Source organism: Octopus sinensis, linkage group LG25 (genome assembly GCF_006345805.1).
Source record: "Octopus sinensis linkage group LG25, ASM634580v1, whole genome shotgun sequence".
Lineage (NCBI taxonomy): Eukaryota > Metazoa > Mollusca > Cephalopoda > Octopoda > Octopodidae > Octopus > Octopus sinensis.
The window spans coordinates 13,801,233-13,823,443 of record NC_043021.1 but is presented as its reverse complement, the minus strand read 5'-3'; the positions used below and the strand labels follow the sequence as shown (position 1 = coordinate 13,823,443).

Genomic DNA, 22,211 nt, shown 5'->3' with positions numbered 1-22,211 from the left:
TTGACTACCTTCCTTTTTTTTAAGATAATAAAGCAAAAATATATATCAGCAGAATTGAGAGAATAAAGCTTCATCAGATAAAGAATGTGAGGAAAAAGAGAGAAAAGAGACAGAGATAGAGAAACAAGTATAGATGCAGGCATGGTTGTGTGGTAAGAAGTTTGCTTCTCAACCATATGACTCCAGGTTCAGTCCCACTGCAGGACACCTTGAGCAAATGTCTTCTACTATAGCCCCAGGCCAACCAAAGCCTTGTGAAGGGATTTAGAAACTGGACATTGAAAGAAGTCCATAATGTATGCAGTAGAAGACATTTGCCCAAGTGTGCCATGCAGTGGGACTGAACCCAGAACCATGTGGTTGGAAGAAAGCTTCTTATCACACAGCCATGTCAGCACCTCAAATAAGTACCCGGATGCTTTATTTCCCCCCAGAAGGATAAAAAGCAAAGCTTTCACCTCAGAAGGATTTGAACTCAAAATCCAAAGAGCTGGATCAAATGCTGTGAAGCATTATAACAGTTCATCCAATCCACCACCCTAAACGATGCCTTACATAGGTACAAAGCCGTAAAAAAGGGATAAAGGGACATCAGATAATATAGACCCTTAGTTCTTGACAGGGGCACTTTATTTTATGGAGTCCTACAAGGATGAAAGGCAAAGTTGATCTCAGTGGGATTTGAACTCAGAACGTCACGGTGATGTTGATGATGGCAAATATAATTAACAACAACAACAGCAAATATTCATTCATCTATTTATTTATTCAGTGTTGGAGGAAAGCAACCAGTTGAGTAATTGTGGATGTAAGAGAACGCCTTTTGCTTTTCCAATAAAACTCAATAACTCTACCTCACTCCATCACTCTCTCCCTCCTCTCTCACTCTGCATCTCTCTATCACACACACACACACAAACACACCAATCTATCTATACCAGTCAGTCCAACCAATCATGCATCCCTCCATCCATCCATCCCTCCCTCCCCTTCATCAATCCCTCCATCCATCCATCCATCCATCCAGCCAGCCAGCCAGCCAGCCATCCAGCCATCCATCCATCCATCGAGTGATGCCTAAACAACAAAAACAATAAAACCAAACAAACAAACAACGTGAAATCAATACAGCACAGTGCTACTACTGTAGCTGAGCTGTTTTTACAGCTCTAGTAATAATATGTGCACATCGATATCAGCGGCAGCAGCTGCAGCAGCAACAGTCAGTGTTTGTTTGTCCCTGCTGTTACTACTGCTGCTGCTGATGTTGCTGCTGATGCTGTTGCTAGACACAGTGAAGACATTTCAGGCAGTTCCCCTCTACAAGTTGGAAGGAGCAGATAACGCCTGCCTTATGCTCCGTTCTGGGCGGGCAGCTGGTCCACTGTCTGTATTTAAGTGGACATTGAGGAAGGAAGGGCAGAGTATCAGAAGGTGACCGATACTGGCCTTTTGAGATTCTGCCTGTGTGTATACACAGAGGTATATACATATACACATCTACATACATACATACATACATACATACATACATACATACATACATACATACATATATATATATATATATTCTTTTATCCATTTACTTGTTTCAGTCAATTGACTGTGGCCATGCTGGAGCACTGCTTTGAAGGGTTTTAGTTGAACAAATCGACCCCAGGATGTATTTTTTTAAAGCCTAGTACTTATCAGTCTCTTTTGTTGAACTGCTAAGTTATGGGGATGTAAGCACACCAACACCGGTTGTTAAATGGCAATGGACACACACACACACACAACAGGCTATTTTTTAGTTTCTGCCAACCAAATCCACTCACAGGGCTTTGATCGACCCGAGGCTATAGTAGAAGACACTTGCCCGAGGGTATCACACAACAGGACTGAACCTGGAACCATGTGGTTCGGAAGCAAGCTTCTTACCACACAGCCACATCTACGCCTATACACACACATACACACACACATATATATATAAAGAGAGAGCGAGAGAGAGAGAGAGAGAAAGAGATAGATATAAACATTCACACACATGTACAAACATACACATATATTCTTAAATATATGCGTGTATGTATGTATTTGTATGGTGTGTACAACCTTATTTTAGTGCAGAGCACTAAAATAAAGTTGTTTTTCTAAAAATACTGATGGAACATTTACCAATGGGTCCATTCTATACTGGGACCCCAAATGTCACCCACAGTGTGGCGCCGGTAAACAAAACTTGAAGTACCAATCAACTTCATCTTCACACACACAGAAATACACACACACACACACACACACAGAAATACACACACACACACACACACAGAATATATGTTAGCATGGACAACGGATGTTAATGGTGATAATGGTGATTATATATGTATATATATATATATACACACACATATATACATACATAAATATATATGCACATACACAATATATATACATACATACATATGTATATATATTTATGTATATATGTATATACACAGCCACCACTTATAAGGCTCATGCATAGCCATATGTTAAACTTCCCACTTCTCTTTGCAATCACATAGATCCAGGTTTCCAGCACATGACAGGAGCAAGTGTCTCCTAAGACCAGGCCTCTTGGATTAGCTAACACCTTGTAAGTTTTGGTTGGAGAAGTAAGAGTTATAAGAGGACTATCAGAATACTAGAAAGATACTCAATGTGAGCAAATCAAGTGGCAAACACCAAAGGTGGAATTACCCATGGTGGGGAAAGAGAGAAGGCTATTTAACCTTAAGTCAGTCCAGATGGTGTAGATCTATAATAGAAGAAATTCCAGATGTGGCCACCCCATCTTTACACTATGTGTAATGAACTTGAGATCATAGAGGTATTTTAGCTCTGGGTCAGTCCTTATAGTGCAAAGAAGACATTCCAGATGTGGCCACCCCATCTTTACACTATGTATAATGAACTCAAGATCAGAGAAATTATTCAGCTCTAGGTCAGTCTTGATGGTGCAAATCTGTAATAGAAGACATTCCAGATGTGGCCACCCCATCTTCACATTATGTGTAATGAACTCAAGAACACATTACATAATGTATCCTTTCCATAGATGATAGGAGGCAAGGGTTGAACTTACAGGCATATTTTGTCACTGTTTCTAGCAAATCAACCAACCATGTACAGGCTCTCTCTTTAGTTTATTAATACAAGTTGGCTGGGGGATAGTAGAGAGGTACTCCTGAGGGGTCAGGAGAGTTTTTAAGGGCTTAGCGATGGAATATTTGGGGGTCATACACTGGATTACTTAGGAGGTAAGGTCCTGAGAAACGGAATGATACACGATTTTTACCTCTAATTAAATTAAAATCCTTGGCTTATCCATTACTTAGGTTACAAGCTTGTATAACAACTCTGGGTAACATCTCTGGAGGTCACCCATACTGGGTTAATTTATTAGCGAGAGGATGAGGAGAATGAGAGGAATAGGTGTAAGAGGAGAGAGGAGGAGCATGAGTATGAAAGAGAGGGAGAGGAGTGAAGAGAAAGACAATGTGAAATGCAAAGAATGAAGAGAGGGGGAGGAAGAAGAGGAGATGATGGGAGGGAGGGGAAGAGTAGGAGTATGAAGAGATAAAGGGAGTGAAAGTGGGAGGAAGAGAAAGAGAGCATGTGGAAAGAGAGAGAGGAATAGAAGAGAGAGACACACACAGAGAATAGGGAGAGAGAGAGAGGGTGAAAGTAAGAGTATGAAAAGAGAGGTAGAAAGACAGAAGAAACAATGTGAGGAGAGAGTATAAGTGAGTGTGTATGTGTGTGTGTATATAAGTGCAAGTGCACTTGCATTCATTTGTGTGTGTATGTGGGGGTGCAGAAAGTGGGGTGGAGGGTGCACTGTAAATTTTAAGCGTACAAGACACCGTGTGTGGGTGAACAATGTATGCACATAATACACAGGGCTATATATAGTCCAGTGTATTAAAATTTTAACACACACACACACACACACATATACATACACGCATATATTATATGTATGTGTGTACACATACAAACACACACACACACATAAAATAGACACAAAGCCATGTATATGGATACAGGTATATATATATATATGTGTGTATGTGTGTGTGAGAGAATATGTATGTGTTTGTTGGTGGATGGGCATTGTGTGTGAGTGTGCGTGTGTGTGTATGCCAGCAGCTGAGACAATACGAATGTCATAATGTCCAAGTGTATATGTCTTCACATATGCAATCATGTGTGTGTGTGAGTGCGTTTGTGTGTGAGTCAATAGATGCGAGGGTGTATGTGTAATGTGTGCGTATGGCTATATTTGACTTTACCCATTTTATACTTGAATACAACTTCATCTTCACACACATACACATACACTCACTCACTCACACACACACACACACAGAGTCTAATGTACAGGGACTGCACTCTAGCTGATAATTGCATAACTAATATTGAATTCTTTGTATAGTCCTTGTTTATTCAATTGTAAACTGTATATATATATATATATATATATTATATATATATATATATATACACATACATATACTCATGCATATATACACACATACCTGGATATATATATATATATTCATACAGATACATGTATATATGTACAAATACATGTCTGTATACACATGTATATCATATATACATACAAACCCATTATATATATATATATATATATACACACATATACATACACACTCATTATATATATATATACATACTCACACACTCATTATATATATATATATATACATACTCACACTCACACACACACACATATATATACATACACATATATACAAATATATAAATACACGTGTATATTATATATATATATATATATATATATGTGTGTGTACACACATACATACACATATAAACAAACACACATACAGACAGACGTATACATAGAAGTACTTATATACACATACATATCTAAAGATATACACACACAAACACAGACAGAGCTGTTAATGCGGAAGGGAGGCGTAAGGATTCATGAACATCTGTGTGTGAGGGATGCACACATGCATTCATGCCTATAAACGTGCATGTACACACACACACACACACAGATGTTTACAATTGCCTGTGTAAATGCGGGAGTGTTAGTGAGTAATTGTCCGTGCGTGTGTGTGTGTGTGTGTCCGTCCACTTAGAGACGTGTAGTAGCAGCATTTGTATAGAACCGACCAGAAATTCCAGTGTCTCACGTGAAAACCGACTGGAAGAGAAATCACATGATTGAATTGCTACCAGTTGCACAGTGCTGCAGCTTGCAGTGTGCAACTGGTCATTGCGCGTACACAAACACACACACACACGCACGTACAGAAACGGTTGGTCAGAAAGACATGGTTGAACAGAGATGTATGGCTTGTTGGATATATATATATATATATATATATATAAGGAAAATACGGATGAAAACATCCCCTGTATATATTATACGAGTGTGTGTATACACACACTCGTATGCATATATACGCACATATAGACATATATATGTAACCATATATTATATGTGTGGACATGTGTATGTATACTTATATACATACACACATACACACACACATATATATATATATATACATAATATATACATACACGGTGGACCAAATGTTATGCATCAGCACTTGGCATTTTATTTATGTTACATTATTATGATTATTCTTTCGTCCTGTTTTGTCCCTTTTTTGTTATAATTAATTTTTGTCAGCCCTTGTGGCCAATAAAAGAATTATTATTATTATTATTATTATTATCATTGTCGTTGTTGTTATTCATTTTGTTCTTCATGTACATGTGTATTCATCATTATTTTACTTAATTTTAGAAAAATTGAAGCATGTCTTTGACAATTCCAAGGCATATTGAAGTTATTCCGTGCGTGACTTTTGGCCTACCCTGTACATATGCATACATGCATATATACAAACATACATACATATATATATATATTATATATATAAGGAAAATACGGATGAAAACATCCCCTGTATATATTATACGAGTGTGTGTATACACACACTCGTATGCATATATACGCACATATAGACATATATATGTAACCATATATTATATGTGTGGACATGTGTATGTATACTTATATACATACACACATACACACACACATATATATATATATATACATAATATATACATACACGGTGGACCAAATGTTATGCATCAGCACTTGGCATTTTATTTATGTTACATTATTATGATTATTCTTTCGTCCTGTTTTGTCCCTTTTTTGTTATAATTAATTTTTGTCAGCCCTTGTGGCCAATAAAAGAATTATTATTATTATTATTATTATTATCATTGTCGTTGTTGTTATTCATTTTGTTCTTCATGTACATGTGTATTCATCATTATTTTACTTAATTTTAGAAAAATTGAAGCATGTCTTTGACAATTCCAAGGCATATTGAAGTTATTCCGTGCGTGACTTTTGGCCTACCCTGTACATATGCATACATGCATATATACAAACATACATACATATATATATATATATATATATATACATACACACACACGCCCATTATATACACACTTGTATACACATTTATATATATATATATATATATATATATATATATATATATATATATAATATACACACATAATTATACATATACACGCATATACACAGGGCCTTTATATAGACCTTGAGCAATTTTTAACATTTCTTTAACTTTACTCCCAAATGGTTCCAGGTTCAGTCCCACTGCATGGCACACTGCACAGCTGTCTTCTACTATAACCTCAACCTGACCAAAGCCCTGTGAATTGATTTGGTAGACAGAAACTGAAAGAAGCCTGTAATATATATATATATATATATGTGTGTGTGTGTGTCTAAAGATATCAGTGTGTTTGTGTGGGTGTCTGTTCCTTCCTACCGCTTGACAACCAGTGTTGGTTTGTTTATGTCACCATAACTTAGTGAGAAAACGACTGAATAAGTATCAAGCTTAAAAAATGAATTCTAGCATTTATGTGGAACTACTTCTTTACATTGTCCTGTGGTGCAACTGGACACATCGACAGTGGTGCTACCAAGAGTCATTAGGTGTTTTGGGTCTCTCAAGATAAAACAGCCTCACTCTGGCAACCCAGCCAGGGTTTTATCAAGCTCCAGCTAGTATCCAGTTGGCAATACCCCTGGTAATTTCTAAAGTTAAGAGAAATTTAGAATTGCATTTAAGGGCTTTATAGAGATCCTATGTGTGAGTGAGTAAGATACAAAGTGCGATGGGTAAATTGTTGCCGTTTTACATTTTTTGCGCATGTGCATTGTTTGTTTGTGTGTTGACTACACAGTATAGTAGGGTCAGTTGGACACTGTCTGTAAGAAAAACAACACAGCCAGAAATTTAGAAATGATATGCTGTACTGCTTGGCATTTACACCAGAAGCTGCAATACAAACATTTCAGAGTGTTTGGGTGTCAATCTGAGGATGTGTACTGAAAGGGATAAAAATCAAACATCCAGTAAACATCATGGTGTTTGGGGTGATCACTAGTGATGGCAACGTTATGCCTCGATTCATCTTCGCACACAGCCTCAGACTCAACACGGAGGCCTACATCAAGTGCCTGGAGGAGGCAGTGCTGCCCTGGGTCAAGAGGGTGGCTACTGGAAAATTCTATGTCTGGCAACAGGACTCTGCAACATGCCACACAAGCAGGAGAATCCAGTCATAGCTGTCAGACAATTTCTGCAACCACGTCATCCCTAATATCAACCAACTCTCCAGACTGCAACCTCCATGATTATTATGTGTGAGGCACAGTTGAGCAAGACCTTGTAACACCAAAGATGAACTGAAGGCAAGGATTATGGCAGGCATTCACTAACTTAAACAAGGAGACCATGCAGAAGAGCTGCAGGAGATTTCAAAGTTGTCTGGAGGCTGTTGTTGGAGCAAATGGCGATTTTATTGAATAAATTTACTCTTTAGTATTTCAAGATATTCTTATGCAATTTTGGTAAATATATCTATTAAAATGAGATGTCAGTGTTATTTTCATTTTTGTGTAATTTTGACAACAGTTTATTCACTGCACCCTGCATGCATGCATGGAGGAGAGAGAGAGAGAGAGGGATGGATGGATGGATGGATGGATAGATAAACAGATGGATGGATGGATGGACAGACAGACATACACATGATATATATATATATATACACACATACATTTATAAACATGCATATATACATATATATATAGATAGATAGATAGATAGATAGACAGATAGATATATACACACACAAGCATATTCACAGAAACACAAACATGCACACACACAAATGGATAAATAGATAGAAAGAAGAAAGACAGACAGACAGACGGGCAGGTAGATATAGATGGATGCATGTATCGAAAGAAGTACGCTGCTAAAGAGAACATAGTTAAACATGTATGCGTGCATGTGTGGCGGGGGTTGGAGGAAAAAAAGAAGACCAAGGAAGATGGGGGAACAAAGAACAAGATCAGATCTCAAGTTGCTCGACCTCATGAACTGAACAAGCAAGAAACAATTGTGATGAGGAGAAAGGACATGTTATCAAAGCAACCTAAGCAAACCATCTGCTGTGGTGATGAGGATGATGTACAGTCTGTTTTAGTCTCATCATATCACAGTTACACAACCCTCCCAGTTACACAACACCTCCCATTATTTCTCCTCTCGTACATGCACCACACAACTCTCTTCCTCTCTATCCCCCTTCTTTCTCTTTCACACACTCTCTCTCCTCTCTCTCTCTCTTCCACCCTCACACCCTCTCTTATTAACACACAAAAACTACTTAACTAACCCCATCACTTAAGCTAACAACCGAGCCTCTAAGAAATTGCCCACCCATTGCGCTAGAGATATCAACCAAATTCTCTTGAGTCATGTTGTCTTGACAGAAAAAAATCAAAAAATAATATAAGACATATTCATCATCATCATTTGAAGTCCCTGTTCCATGATGGAAGTGGTTGCACAGTTTGATAGGATCTAAGGGGCCCAAGGACTGCATCATGTTCCAGCTTCTGCTTGGACATGGTTTCTACAGCTGGGTACCCTCCCTAATGCCAACCACTTAACAGAGTGTACTGGGTGCTTTTTTTCATGTGACTAGTACAAGCGAGATCATGATGCAGCTTGCAAATATACAATCCTTAAATGGAAAGGGGGAAACTTCATTTATTGGAGAAAAAGGGGTAGAGATGGGTAAATTACGAGAGAAAAGGGCCAGAGCAGGACAAGGAGAAGCTACACGACTACTCCATGTTTTACGAGAGGGTTGGAGGGAGTGAATATAGAAATTGGTGATGAGATGGAAGACAGACATTAAACAATGATGATGATGTCAATTCTAATGGTGGAAGCTGAGTCTCTGAGTCAGTTGCAGAAACTATGTTTCTGATCGTTTTTGCAGATTATGGATATTTTCTATCAGTTGTAAGCCCTGCCAGACATATCACTGCTTTTCAATGACAGCAAAGGATTTGAACTCCAGACAACTGGAGCAGATATCACAAGGCACCCTGTCCAATGCCCTAACAAAGCTGCCAATCCATCCCTCCCTGCTAGACTGGTGCATAAAGCCAGAAGTACTGAAGGACACTGAATCTTTCAGACAAGATGACACAGGACCCTAGATACCTGGTGCCTTGCTGTACTCCACAGCAGAAGTGTTATGGCCACTCCGCCTGGCGAAGAGGTTTGGCCGGCAAGAGTCCTGTGTCGGTGCCATGTAAAAAGCACCCAGCATCCTCCATAAAGTGGTTGGTATTAGGAAGGGCATCCAGCCATAGAAACCATGCCAAATCAAACTGGAGCTTGGTGCAGCTCGCCAGCTCTGGTCAAATCTGCCAACACATGCCAGCATGGAAAATGGACGTTAAATGATGACGAAGACGGTGATGATGATGATGATGATGAACATAAAGCCATGAGAAATGCTACTCAGCATTTTCTCTGTTGTGTTAACGATTCAACTAGTTCGCTGCCTTTTCTAAATTCTGCCAGTGATTTGTCATAAGTTCCCGACAACAGCAACAACAGCATCAATGGACAATAAATATGCCATTACTGTTCATATCAGTAGTTTTAATCGATTATCTGTTGGTAGACAACACATGCCACCTATAACCTACACACACACACACACACACAGATTTCTACAAACAAACTATAAAACTTTACAAATGCTTTCAGTGAAAATACAACCAAGAATAAATAAATATAAATAAAATAAATAAAATCTTTCTTTCCTTTAGATTTCATTGTATTTTGTTTATGGTTTCTTTATATCCTGCCCACTTACTCTATACACATGTGTGTGTGTGTGTGTGTATACAAACATACACACACACACATGGAGAGAAAGAGAGAGAGAGAGAGAGAAAGAGAAGGACACAGGCATGGTTCTGTGGTAAGATGTTTGCTTCCCAACCACATGGTTCTCAGTTCACTCCCATTGTGAGTGAATTTGATAGATAGAAACTGTGTGGAAGCCCATCTTGTCTTGCAAAATACATAGAATCCTCACTAGTGCTGGTAGCACAAAAAAAAAAGCAGAAGCACTCAATACACTCTGTAAAGTGGTTGGCATTGTGAAGAGCATCTAGCTGTAGGAACCATGCCAAAGATAACAAAGGGTCTCGATGCAACCCTGCACCTCACAGGTTCCCTATCAAACTGTCCATGCCAGTATGGAAAGTAGACGTATGATGATGGTATGCGTGTGTCTATGCATGTATGTTTGACCCCACCACCACCACCATTTGACGACCAGTGTTTGTTTATATACCCGTAACCTAGCAGTTCAACAAAAGAGACTGACAGAATAAGAACCAAACTTTAAAGCAGTACAAGGACTGGAATTAGCTTATTTGACTAAACCTTTCAAGCTTGGGCACAGTTCAAATGACTGAAACAAATAAAAAGATATATATATATATATAGACAAAGAAGTTTAGAGACACACGCAGACATATATATATATATATATTATATATATATATATATTATATATATATATATATATATATCATCATCATCATCGTCGTTTAACGTCCGTTCTCCATGCTAGCATGGGTTGGACGGTTCGACGGGGGTTCTGGGAAGCCAGAAGGCTGCAACAGGCTCCAGTCTAATTTGGCAATGTTCTACAGGCTGGATGCCCTTCCTAACGCCAACCACTCCGTGAGTGTAGTGGGTGCTTTTTACGTGCCACCTGCACAGGTGCCAGGCGGGGCTGGCAACGGCCACGGTCAGATTGGTGTATTTTATGTGCCACCGGCACGGAAGCCAGTCGAGGCGGTGCTGATGGCACGCCACGAGTCGGATAGTGCTTTTTACGTACCACCAGACCAGGGATCCTGGCTGGTTCAATTCGATTTCGATTTCGCTTGCCCCACATGTCTTCACAAGCAAAGGGGGTTGGCAAGGGTGCCTGTCGTACGGTCGCAATTGGAGTATTTTACGTGCCACGGCCACGAGTCGGATAGTGCTTTACGTACCACCAGACAGGGATACTGGCTGGTTCAATCGATTTCGATTTCGCTTGCCCCAACATGTCTTCACAAGCAAAGGGGGTTGGAAGGGTGCCTGTCGTACGGTCATTGGAGGATTTTTACGTGCCACGGCACGAGTCGGATAGTGCTTTACGTACCACCAGACCAGGGATCCTGGCTGGTCAATTCGATTCGATTCGCTTGCCCAAACATGTCTTCACAAGCAAAGGGGGTTGGCAGGGTGCCTGTCGTACGGTCGCATGGAGTATTTTACGTGCCACGGCCCCGAGTCGGATAGTGCTTTTACGTACCACCAGGCCAGGGATCCTGGCTGGTTCATTCGGTTTCGATTTCGATTCGATATATATATATATATATATATATATATATAATTTATGCGTGTGTGACTGTGTTTGTCCCTCCACCATCACTCGACAACTGATGATGGCGTGTTTATGTCCCCATAACTTAGCAGCTCAGCAAAAGAGGCTGGTAGAATAAGTACTAGGCTTACAAAGAATAAGTCCTAGGGTCAGTTTCTTCTACTAAAACCTTTTTAAGGCAGTGTTCCGGCATGGCCAGAGTCAAATGACTGAAACAAGTAAAAGAGTCAAAGTATATACACAATGCTATAGGCATTCTTCATGCATCATCAATGTATTTGAGGTGCGACTACTACCAAAAATCATCTAGGTAAGCCTATCAGTGAAATATCACTTATGTAACTTGGAATTATGTCATCTGATGAGGCACTTCTGCACTGTGGGGTGCATTGGAATCCATTATACTGTTCCCTATCCACTAGGGAGCAGTGCAGAATTATACCAAAATAATTGTTGTGATAAAAAAAGTTTCCAGCATGCTCTGTCTTCCATATCAGTTATTCACAGAGAGAGAGAGATAGTGTATGTGTGTGTCCTTGCCTTGACATCACATGATAGTTGGAAACAAATGTCACCAGCATGCAAGTGGTGTCCTTCACCCAGAAATATCACCTTGCTAGGAAATAGGTGAGCTGTTGGTGACAGGAAGTGCACCAGGCTGTAAGAGAACCTGCCTAAGCAAATTCTGTCTGGCACCCAAGCAAGCATGGAAAACTGGATGTTGAAACATAATGGTGATGGTGACGACGACAACGATGACGATGATGGCATCAACCTCCCAGAATTTAAAGCTAAATATCAACGACATCAATGTCAGCCATTCCGGAAGGAATGGCAAATGGGGTCATGGGAGGAGGGGTCATTGAGTGCTACCCTCTCCTGTTCCCAAGTGAATACAAAGAATGCACATGTGTAAGCATAAATATAGCCTCAGTTGTCTGTCTCTAACAGATGGTCTATTTGCACCTGGATATATATAAATGTATATATATATATATATATATAAAGAGAAGGAGAGGAGAAAGAGGAAAAGAGAGAGATGCACATATATTATGAATGTGTGTACACATAATATACGTATATATTATGCATTTATATACACAAGCATATTATACAAGTCAATGACATATACACACATATATATATATATTGATATACATACATACATACAAACATAAATGTAAACACACACACACATATATTGATTTATATACTTAAGTAATATATTAGCTATATTTGTGATAAGATGTGATTTGCGATGAATCAAATATTCATGACAAACATTAAAACTGTCAATAACCTACGATTGACAATAAACAGTTATTCTGCAAGATGATGGCTGGTGTGGAAGCCAGATTATCATCATAGTATCCATATCTCATAAGGCAGGCATAGATGTGTAAAAAGTGAGGGTCAAAGATAAAACAGTAACAGGGGGGGAGGAGATGGAGGACAGGTAATTGCTACTGGCATTGACCATCATTTTTAAAAGTCGATTAGATCGACCCCAGTGCTAAGCTAGTACTTATTTTATTGACCCTGAAAGGGTAAAAGGCAAAGTCGGCCTCAACAGAATTTGAACTTGGAATGTAAAACTGGAAGAAAAGTCACTAAGCAATTTGCTCACTGTGCTAACAATTCTACTGGTTTCAGACAATGGTTTTAAATTTTAGCACAAGGCCAACAATTTTGAGGGAGGAGGTAAGTCAGTTACATCGACCACAAAAGGGTGAAAGGCAGAGCCCTCTTTGGCAGAATTTGAGCTCTGAATGCAAAGATGGACGAAATGCCTCTCAGTATTTGGTCCAGCATGCTAACAGTTCTGCCAACTTGTTGCTTTAATAATAATGATTTCAAATTTTGACACAAGGCCAGCAATTTCGGGGAGGTGTAAGTTGATTACATCGATCCTGATACTCAACTGGTACTTAATTTATCAACCCCGAAAGGATGAAAGGCAAAGTCGACCCTGATGGAATTTGAACTCAGAATGTAGTGATGGGTTAAATGCCACAATAATAATAATAATAATAATAATAATAGAAATAATCCTTTCTATAATAGGCACAAAACCTGAAATTTTGGGTGGGAGGGTTAGTCAATTACACTGACTCCAGTGTGTAACTGGTACTTGATTCATTGACCCACCCCACCACAAAAGGAAGAAAGGCAAAGTTGACCTTGTCAGAATTTCAACTCAGTATGTTGGATGAAATGCCACACTCAATAATAATAATGATAATAATAATAGCAGTAGCAGTAGTAAGGCACAAAGCTGTATATTTGGGGGGAGACCAGAAAGTCAAATATATAAACCTCAGAAGCAAGGCAATATAATGATAGTTCAACTTTGCCTTTCATCCTTTCAGGGGTCAATAAATTAAGTATCAGTTGCGTACTAGGGCCGATCTAATCAACTGGCCCCCTCCCCAAAAATTTCAGGCCTTGTGCCTAAAGTAGAAAAGAATATAGTGGTAATAAGGCAGGAAAGTAATAGCAGAACAGTAATAGTAAAGCAGTAGAGAAATAGAAAACAATAAGAGCAAGGCAGTACAGAAATAGAACACAGCTTATAGTAAGGCAGTACAGTAATAGAGCAGAGTAATAGTGGGACAGGACAGTAACAGATTATAGTAATAGTAAGGCAGTAAGGTAACAGAACACAAAAAGTTGTACAGCAGCGGGGTAACAGCAGTTGTGTAGAATGCTATAAAAGTACAGCAGCAGGAGAGCAGTGTGGTAAGAGTACAGCAAAATGGTAAAGTACAATAGTAGGGCAGTAGTGCAGCCGTAGAAGTGTAGAAGAAAAGATGAGAACAGCAGCAGCAGCAGTGGAGTTAGTAATAAAAACAGTTGTGTTGATCATTTGATAGCATCAGTCGGTTTATAGGAGTGTATTGATTGCAAGTGACAGCAGCAGCGGCAGCGGCAGCAGACATTAAGATATTCTGGCAGCAACAAAAGACAGATGGAGCTTCAACAAAAGATCTAACTCAACAAAACCGAGCTGCCTTCAAGTGTTTAGGGAAAATACTAGACACAAAGGCCTCTCAGTATTCTCTTTAAAGAGATACGGTGCCTCTTGCACTGATTCTGCTCACACAGCTTCATATGTGTGTGTGTGTGTGTGTGTGTGTATGTAATGTATGTATGTATGTATATGTAAGTATGTATATATATATATGTATGTATGTATGTATGTATGCTTATATTTATACACACATATAAACGTTTGTGTGTATGTATATATATATATATATATATATATATATATATAGACATGATTGTATGTATGTATATATATATTTATATACAAACACACAAACAGGTATATATATATTTAAAACACCACTCATATAAGCATAAGCTCATTCACAAATACATGCAAATATTTGCATACATACAGATACATACACACATGTACACAGGCATGTGTGTGTATATATATATATATATATACATACACACAAACACACAAGCGCGCATGTAAATATATATGTACAAGGGTGCATGTGTGTGGACACACACACACAAGATATATGGTTCTGGGTATATCTGTGCATGTCCTTACAATATGATATAAACACATACATGAAAGAACCAGAATACTTTACAACAAATATATATCTATATTGAGTGCTTTAATACTAATGAACACAAATTAAAACACCAATATAATGCATTTTACTGACACACAAACACACATATATATATATATATATATACATACAAACGTGTGTGTATATATATATACACATACACATGTATGTGTGTGTATATATATATATACACACACACACACATAGACATACATACACATACATGTACACACACACACAAAGGGCTTCTTTCAGTTTCCATCTACCAAATCCACTCACAAGGCTTTGGTCGGCATGAGGCTATAGTAGAAGACACTTGCCCAAGGTGCCACGCAGTGGGACTGAACTCGGAACCATGTGGTTGGGAAGCAAGCTTCTTACTACACAACCACTCCAGTCCCTATATATATACACACACACACACACGCACCCATACACACCCATATATGCAAACGTGTGAGTATATACATTCACTTATATACATATATATACACACACACATATACAAACGTGTGTGTATATACAAACACATATACATATGTTAGTGTGTGTATATACATATATATGTATAAATACATACAAACACACACACACGTCTATGTGCATTCACTGAATACCACAGAAGATTAGCATTTTGTTCTTCACCAAATGAGCCTGCCTGGATGGATTCTTGCAGTGCCAGCTTAACCCACAAACGCCCACACATGTGCAAATATATGCACTTACAATAGAATGTATGACAGTGAAGTGCAGGTGTGGTGGAGGTGTTGGCTGTTGGATGTTCACACTGAAGTGAATCCTGATACAGAAGAACTGAAAGTGGAATCTTGGGAGTCATATTTTGCCAAGTTTCAGCTTCCAATGAATTTTATATTACTCTGCACTTTGATACTCTGCACATTTTGGGGATGTTTTTTTTTTGTCTCTCGTTTTATGTTTTCTCAGGTTTGTATTCAGTAACCCACAGGTATTATATAAATACATATATATTTTTGTGTGTGCATGTGTTTGTGTGTGTGTGTGTGTGTGCATGTGTGTGTGTGTGTGGTGTATGTATATACATGCACACACAGACATGCATACATACATACATACATATATATATATATACACACACACGTGTATATATATACAAGCACACACATTTATACACATACAAACACACGCTTATAGAATACATACATGCATATAAATAAATAGATTCAGATAGATGTATATACAACTATATACATATATTATTCATACATACTGTGTTATATACACACACACACACACACACACACACACACACACACACACACACACATGTACTGAGTAAAGTAACAAGTGCATAGAAATTTGTTAGACCACTTGGAATAAAGAATTCAAAGTTTCAAACCCAGTTATCTCTACATTTAATCTCTAACCTTTAGTGCAAGAAAATATTTTTCTTAGATTCAATGTATTGGATAAAACATATTAATATACATATATATATGTTACATATACAGACACACACACATACATTATGCTGATATAAATACCTATATTACACACACACATCACAAAATCTGCCAGCATTAGATGATGGATGAGGATTTTCTAATTTCTGGCTGATCCACCACATAGATGATTTGTTTATATTGATCAAATGTTTGCGTTGCACATAAGCTCACTCCCTCCAAATCAACATCCTCTGTACAGGTGTACAAGCGTGCCACGCATTAGAAGTTGAAATGATCACTGAGTAACATGATGCACCGCCCAGTCTGGGGATTGAAATATGGATCTTACAATCGTGAGTGCAACACCCTAACCACTAGGCTATGTACCTTCCACACACACATATAGGAGCACGAGGTATACAAAGACTATTGCTAGAAGGAAAAGTAAATGATGAACACTCAAGAGGAAAACCCAGAACAAACTGATTTGATTAAATCAAGGACTGGTCTAAACTATAATGCAGTGAGTGATCATCATCATCATCATCATTTAACGTCTATTTCCATGCTAGCATGAGTTGGACAGTTTGACTGAGGACTGGTGAATCAGAGGCTGCACCAGGCTCAATCTGATCTGGCACGGTTTCTACAGCTGGATGCCCTTCCTAATGCCAACCACTCCAAGAATGTAGTGGGTGCTTTTTACATGCCACCAGCACGAGGGCCAGTCAGGCAGTTCTGGCAACGACCACGCTCAAAAGGTGTTTTTACGTGCTACCTGCACGGGAGCCAGTCCGGTGGCACTGGCAACGACCATGCTCAAATGTTGTTTTCCACATGCCACCGGTACATGTGCCGGTAAGGCGACACTGGCAACGACCATGCTTGAATGGTGCTTTTCATGTGTCACTGGCACAGGAGCCAATCTGTGGCCCGGGCAACAACCACGCTCGGATGTACTTTTAACGTGCCACTGGCACGAGTGCCAATCAGACGGTACTGTCATCGACCACATCAGCGATTTTGAGTGACATTGATGGAAATCCTGTCTGACAAACTAGAAGCTTTTGAAATGTGGACATATACAAGAATGTTAAGAATATCTTGGACAAAACATAAAACTAATGAAGAAGTGTTGCTAGAACTAGAAAACACATGACTCTCATCTATGTTAAAAGACATCTGTATAAGTTGTATGAGGTAAAAATACTGGTGTCCTGGAAATGTGGGATCAAATTCTAACACCAACCGGAATACACAACCTTTTTTCCACTTCATTTTTGGTTTATTTCACATTTCATTTATAGTCAAAGGATTGCACCTAGAAAGTTACCTTCTGAGGCACAAGTCCAGGCAAGGTTGTTTATGGAAGACCAGCAGTCGCCCATGCATACCGGCCTCCCTTCTTCACACCACTGATATTGTCCAAGGGAAAGGCTGATACAACTTGGCGCCAGTAATGCTTAAACTCATTTCTAAAGCGGAGTGAACTGGAGCAACTGTTGCTCAAGAACACAACACACAACCTGGTCCAGAAATTGAACTCACTACTTCATGATAGTGAGCCCAATGTTTTAACTGCTGACTCATGCACCTTCACACATTTCATTTTCACACACACGCACACTTACATACATGTACACACACACATATATATGTAAATAATTGTCTTATTGAAACTGAAGAGTTTGTCTCACAATTCAAGATTCAGGTCACTGTGATCTTCAGTTCTCACCTGCAGATCACAGTGGCATGAAACTCAAGTACTGAGACAAACTCGCAATTTCACTTACAATAAAAGAAAACCCATATCTTCCACAACATGTATTGAGCACTCCTCTTATTTGCCCAATATAAACCAATGGAAGTGTGTGTGTGTGTGTATGTGCATAGCATACATACATGCATACACACACACATACATACATACATACATACATACATATTAATGAAGAGAATAGATATTCACCAGTTCAATACATGCTGCAAATGTTTCGAAAGCATGGCAGTTTATTTGCACACATTGTATTACACAATTTGATATGGGGAAAAGAAGACAAAAGAAACAGTAGATCAAGAATATAAAAAGTGAAAGAGAAGAACCAAAGGAAAGATAGAGACAAAGAACAAACACTAAAGAACAAACAATATCACATGGAAAAAAATTAAGACAAGACATTTAAGAAGATAGACAAATAATATGGCAATAATAAATATTGAAGACTTACGGTCATCAGTCTGTGGGGCTGATAGTATATCACTATGTTTTTTCTTAACTGCCTCCACATTGTCAGATATTTTGTCGATCATTCGCCGAATCTCTTCAACCTGTAATGATAAAGAAATGAAGACAGATGAAGGAAAATGACAATAAGAGAAGGTTAGACCAAGAAAAATCTAACAATTCTACAAAATTAAAATAAATTGGCCAATGAAAAGCAGTTTTTGTTATATTTCAGGATTGCCTTTTTTTTTGTGTCAAATAAACACATGTACTATATAGTAATTCTTCACTTTAGCTTTGTTATTGTTCTTATTTTTGTGTCCTTTGACATCTTTTCTCACACAATCTGTGACCTCTTCAGTGACTCTCCATCCCATGTGTCTCCACCTGTCCTGTTTAGTCCATTCTTTAGAGCAGCGTTTCTCAACCGGGGTTCCACAAAAGTTTCCTAGGGGTTTCCTGAGAAAGTGTGAGATAAGCTAATGCTAATTTCATGATCGTAATATTACTCTACATGCACAACATGTTACTGGTTATTGTAATATTTGTAATATAGACATCATTCTATCTCACCTCTATTATGTTATCAAAAACATATTACAACCATCACCTGTGCCGGTGGCACGTAAAAAGCACCAACTACACTCACAGAGTGGTTGGCGTTAGGAAGGGCATCTAGCTGTAGAAACACTGCCAGATAAGACTGGGGCCTGGTGCAGCCTCTTGGCTTCCCAGACCCCGGCTGAACCGTCCAACCCATGCTAGCATGGAAAACGGATGTTAAACGATGATGATGATGATGAAGATATATATATATATATATATATATATATATATATGATATCTATCATGTGAACGACAATGGAAAAAATATGAGAAAGATATAGTATATAATAGGCGTAGGAGTGGCTGTGTTCTGGGTTCATGGTTCCAAGAAAGCTAAAATGATGATGATGAAGATGGTGAGGATGAGGCTCTTTAGTCTCACCCAGCAGAAGGCAAATGCTCTGGTGTTGGTACCATGATAATATGCACTCAATACACACTGTGAAATGGTTGGTCATGAAGGGCATGCAGTTACAGAAACCTACGCTGAAAATTAAAAGCATGAATGAGGCAAGCATCTCTGATCCATTTAAGAAGGTAGTGGCTTCCGACAGAAAATGATTTAGCCTGTGATGACCCATCTAACCTATGCTAGAATGGAAAGCCCACATACGATGATGATGATGATGATAGTAATGATGATGATGATAATAATGATGGTGACAATGATGATGATGGTAATGATGATAGTGACAATGACGATGATGAGGCCCTCATAACTGCAACCCCAGGCCAGAGATGGCCCAATGGCTATGACATACAGGATCTGGAGGAGGGCTGGCTTGTGGACATGTGACACTCAGTCCCACAGGTGTGCAGACATGCTCTGATGTCACATGAACCAGTCTTCTTGCCTGAGGTCAAAATAGGTCCTGTGCCTCGAAGGCAAGCTGAAGAGAATGGCAAACTTACAGAGTAAATGGTAAATACACCAGTGGAAAGCAACAGGAAGCTACTGCTGTATCTTTCCCAAGCAAAATCAGGGATTTTCAGACTTAGGCATGAAGGACCCAAATCACTCAGTCTTGTACAAGAGACATGGCACATGAAGAGAGCCTCAGACTGGCAATAAGATGGGCAGAAAGCAAAACAGAGAAGCAGACAGTCGGGCAGTAAGGCAGGCAGATAGACAGGTAGACACAGAGACAAACAGGTGGGCAAACAGGCAGTAAAATAGACAAAGTAACAGGCAAACAGGTAAGTAGACACAGGTAGACAGACACACACAGGTAGGCCAGCTGGCAGTAAGACAGGCAGACATACAGACAGGAAGGCAGGCAGACAATGAGTTCCAGTAAATGGGGTCAACAGCTGTTCAGGTAAACAAGTTGGAAAAACTATTAAATATCATCATCATCACCATCAACAATAGAATCAGCATTATCTACACCATCATCATCATCATCAGCTACAGTTTCATCATCATCATCATCATGTCATATATTTCCACAACAAACACCATCTTTTAGCAGCTGTGCAATTTGTGTTATTTAAAAAAAATAAAATAAAGCAGTATTTGTCTTCTTCCTTTCTATATTTCAGCCAACAAATCATTAATTCTTATTAGTGTCAAACAAAATAAGCCACACTCCTTCACCCACCCACCACCGGCAATATTCCTTCCAGATCTTTGCATTCTGAGTTCAAATTCCACAAAGGTCAACTTTTCTTTTCAGCCTTCCAAGGCCAGTCGATTTAATAGACTAATCACCCCTTCGTATTTAACACCCGTTGTCCATGCTAACATGGGTTGGACAGTTTGACTGGGCTGGCACACTGGAAGGCTGCACCAGACTCCAGTCTGGTTTGGCATGGTTTTCTATGGCTGGATGCCCTTCCTAACACTAACCACTCCAAGAGTATAACTGTTGCTATTACATACCACCGGCACGGGTGCCATTTGCGTGACACTGGGGTGCTTTTACTGATAAGAAAAGAACTCCTGAATTTGTTGGTGAAATCCAGGCAATGATTGGCAACGATCCCTTCCAAGTCAATCAAGTCCATCGCCGGTGGCACAAGTGCCAATTTGCGTGACATCGGTATCTGCCACAATTGTGATTTTCCTCAACTTGATGGATCTTCTCAGCATAATACTAAAGGGCTTGGTCATTGCCTCTGTGAGGACCAACACTCGATAGGAAGTCGCCCACCTTTTAAATTATCATTATTACTATTAATATTATTATTAGCAACAGCAGCAGTGGTGGTGGTAGTAGTAGTAGTAGTAGTAGTAGTATGGTGGTGGACATTAGCACATAGAGCTAGCAGAACCATTAGCATGCTGGACAAAATGCCTAGTGGCTTTCCTTCTGGCTTTTAGAGTCTGAGCTCAAACTTCACTGAGGTCGACTTTGTCCTTCATAATTCCCACTCAATAAAATAAGTACCAGCTGAGTGCTGGCTGGGGGGGGGGGTCAAAGTAATCGACTTGCTTCTATC

At 39.1% G+C, this 22,211-nt stretch overlaps 1 protein-coding gene across 3 annotated transcripts in view; it reads right to left on the bottom strand.

Moving 5' to 3' along the window:
- The window catches only part of LOC115224208 (syntaxin), a 302,859-nt gene that overhangs the window by 129,597 nt on the left and 151,051 nt on the right, over positions 1–22,211 (bottom strand). For all 3 annotated transcript variants that reach the window (XM_029794984.2, XM_029794983.2, XM_029794985.2), the window contains exon 3: positions 19,168–19,267. In XM_029794984.2, coding sequence (XP_029650844.1) covers positions 19,168–19,267 — 100 coding nt within the window. The remainder of the gene's footprint in view (positions 1–19,167; positions 19,268–22,211) is intronic.